At 37.6% G+C, this 3,401-nt stretch overlaps 1 protein-coding gene across 1 annotated transcript in view; it reads left to right on the top strand.

The window, feature by feature from the left end:
- Positions 1-3,401, top strand: part of LOC107701829 (solute carrier family 2, facilitated glucose transporter member 9-like) — a 9,941-nt gene that overhangs the window by 3,102 nt on the left and 3,438 nt on the right. The window contains exons 4-5 of the mRNA XM_016503955.1: positions 944-1,045; positions 2,475-2,550. Of these exons, the coding sequence (XP_016359441.1) occupies positions 944-1,045; positions 2,475-2,550 (178 nt within the window). The remainder of the gene's footprint in view (positions 1-943; positions 1,046-2,474; positions 2,551-3,401) is intronic.

The raw sequence follows: 3,401 nt of genomic DNA, 5'->3' as shown, positions 1-3,401 counted from the left end.
CTTTTCTCACAGCAGCTGGAATAATTAAATGTATAATTTTGATGGCGGATTGTAATCCAGAAAGGATTATGTGTTTATGAAACACATGTGAATGAAATTAAATTATATTCCAGTTATAAATGTGCTTCTGATTACAGATAGCCTGGGATTACACAGAATTTGTATTTTAAAGACAACCAGTTCGAAGGGAGCAAAATTTGCTTTTTGGGTTAAAAGAATTTCTTAATATGAAATTCAAATGGTATGACAATTAGATATTAAACTGTACAGAATTTGAAATCTACTCGCTTATACACACTATAGGCAATGCTGATGTTGTTAACATTAATAATTTGAGAATAAAGTATAACAATAATAATAATTTGCACGGTTTGATGTGATATGAGCTAATTTAGATTAAATCACCATTAGTAGAGCGATTTATTGTAATGCTTTTTTCCTCAGTTGGTCAGAACAAACGTGGCAGACTTGTTACTTACTTGTTCAGATGACAATATACGGTGAGAATTCTTATTTGGGTCATAAATTACAAGATGTAGGCTAGAATCTGTGATCCTGAAGTACAGTATCCACACATTCACCTCAAAACATTAGATTCATCCGCGCCGGAGCACAACCCACGCAAGGAAGATAATGCCACAAACAGCTGCAATTGCAGGTTTCAAACAGAGATGGCGACAAAGAGGCAAAAATTAAGTAAGATAATAAATTGTGAGACATATTAAAAAATGTTTATGTAATTCTTGTTTTTAAATGTCAAATAAAATAATAAATTAAGTCATTTTAAAAATTGAAAAATTAATAGTCATTTAAAACAGTTTAATTCATGATATTTATTCACAATCAATGACAATTCATGTGAGGTGATTTGTGCCAATAACAGTAATAAGAGTGATGGTAACAGTGTAGATTAAAATGAAATGAAGCTCTGTGTGTGTTTCAGGGTTTAGTTATTGAGAAAGTCGGTCGGAGGCCATTACTGATCTTTGGTTTTTCAGCGATGGCTGTTTTCTTTAGTCTCCTCACAGTCTTCCTGCATTATCAGGTAAATCACAGTCACATTCACACACTAAACACACACTTAACACACTGAACTCAAGCCATGTCTCTCTCTGTGTGTGTGTGTGTGTGTGTGTGTGTGTGTGTGTGTGAGAGAGAGAGAGAGTGTGTGTGTGTGTGTCTGTGTGTGTGAGTGTTTGTGCATGTTTATGTGGTTTATGAGGACACAAATTTGTATAATAACATGGGTATGACATAGGTATTACAACGAGAAGGTGATTTATGAGGACATTTTATTTGTATTTTAAAGACAACCAGTTCGAAGGGAGCAAAATTTGCTTTTTGGGTTAAAAGAATTTCTTAATATGAAATTCAAATGGTATGACAATTAGATATTAAACTGTACAGAATTTGAAATCTACTCGCTTATACACACTATAGGCAATGCTGATGTTGTTAACATTAATAATTTGAGAATAAAGTATAACAATAATAATAATTTGCACGGTTTGATGTGATATGAGCTAATTTAGATTAAATCACCATTAGTAGAGCGATTTATTGTAATGCTTTTTTCCTCAGTTGGTCAGAACAAACGTGGCAGACTTGTTACTTACTTGTTCAGATGACAATATACGGTGAAAATTCTTATTTGGGTCATAAATTCCAAGACGTAGGCTAGAATCTGTGATCCTGAAGTATAGTATCCACACATACTCCTCAAAACATTAGATTCATCCGCGCCGAAGCACAACCCACGCAAGGAAGATAATGCCACAAACAGCTGCAATTGCAGGTTTCAAACAGAGATGGCGACAAAGAGGCAAAAATTAAGTAAGATAATAAATTGTGAGACATATTAAAAAATGTTTATGTAATTCTTGTTTTTAAATGTCAAATAAAATAATAAATTAAGTCATTTTAAAAATTGAAAAATTAATAGTCATTTAAAACAGTTTAATTCATGATATTTATTCACAATCAATGACAATTCATGTGAGGTGATTTGTGCCAATAACAGTAATAAGAGTGATGGTAACAGTGTAGATTAAAATGAAATGAAGCTCTGTGTGTGTTTCAGGGTTTAGTTATTGAGAAAGTCGGTCGGAGGCCATTACTGATCTTTGGTTTTTCAGCGATGGCTGTTTTCTTTAGTCTCCTCACAGTCTTCCTGCATTATCAGGTAAATCACAGTCACATTCACACACTAAACACACACTTAACACACTGAACTCAAGCCATGTCTCTCTCTGTGTGTGTGTGTGTGTGTGAACAAGCTAATAAATCACACAGAATTAAGTTTTTTTAAAATCTAAAAATGCACAACGTTTCCTGTAAGGGGTAGGTTTAGGTGTAGTGTTGGTGTAGGGCAATAGAAAATACGGTCTGTACAGTATAAAAACCATTACGCCTATGGAGAGTCCCCATAAACCATAAAAACAAACCTGTGTGTGTGTGTGTGTGTGTGTGTGTAGGACAGGTTCTCCTGGATGCCGTATCTCAGCTTCACCTCCATTCTGCTTCTGATCGCTTCCTTCTGCTCTGGTCCAGGTACAGATGTGTGTGTGTGTGTGTGGTCAGTTTGTCTGAGGTCAAAGGTCACAGCTCTGTGTGTCTTTTCTGATCATAAGAATATAAAGGAGATGCTCCTCGTCTATCTGAATAAGTCATTTCTCTGACGGCTCTCCTTGACCTTCAGAATGACGCTGGATCTCTAATAACTCGCTCTAATATATAGTAGGAAATGAAGTGAACAGTCAGATGAATATGAATCGAGAAACTGTCACTGTTTCCAGCAGATGGTTTGCATCTCATTTACATCACTGTCTCCTGACTGGACAGCAGAAATAAAATATTCACACACACACACACAGAGTGATTCATGATGGACAGACAGATATCATCCTTACCTGCGTGTGTGTGTGTGTGTGTGCGTGTGTGTGTGTGAGAGTGAGTGTGTGTGTGTGTGTGAGCGTGCGTGAGTGACTGAGTGTGAGTGTGTTTAAGTGTGTGTGTGTGTGTGTGCGAGTGAGTGTGTGTGTGTGTGTGAGCGTGCGTGAGTGACTGAGTGTGAGTGTGTTTAAGTGTGTGTGTGTGTGTGTGCGAGTGAGTGTGTGTGTGTGTGTGAGCGTGCGTGAGTGACTGAGTGTGAGTGTGTTTAAGTGTGTGTGTGTGTGTGTGCGAGTGAGTGTGTGTGTGTGTGTGAGCGTGCGTGAGTGACTGAGTGTGAGAGTGTGTTTAAGTGTCTGTGTGTGTGTGTGTGTGTGAGCGTGCGTGAGTGAGTGACTGAGTGTGAGTGTGTTTAAGTGTGTGTGTGTGCGTGAGTGAGTGAGTGACTGATTGTGAGAGTGTGTTTAAGTGTGTGTGTCTGTGTGTGTGTGCGTGCGTGCGTGCGTGCGAGT

Source organism: Sinocyclocheilus anshuiensis, unplaced genomic scaffold (assembly GCF_001515605.1).
Source record: "Sinocyclocheilus anshuiensis isolate Anshui unplaced genomic scaffold, SAMN03320099.WGS_v1.1 scaffold3745, whole genome shotgun sequence".
NCBI classification, from domain to species: domain Eukaryota; kingdom Metazoa; phylum Chordata; class Actinopteri; order Cypriniformes; family Cyprinidae; genus Sinocyclocheilus; species Sinocyclocheilus anshuiensis.
This window is presented reverse-complemented; position numbering and strand designations above follow the sequence as displayed.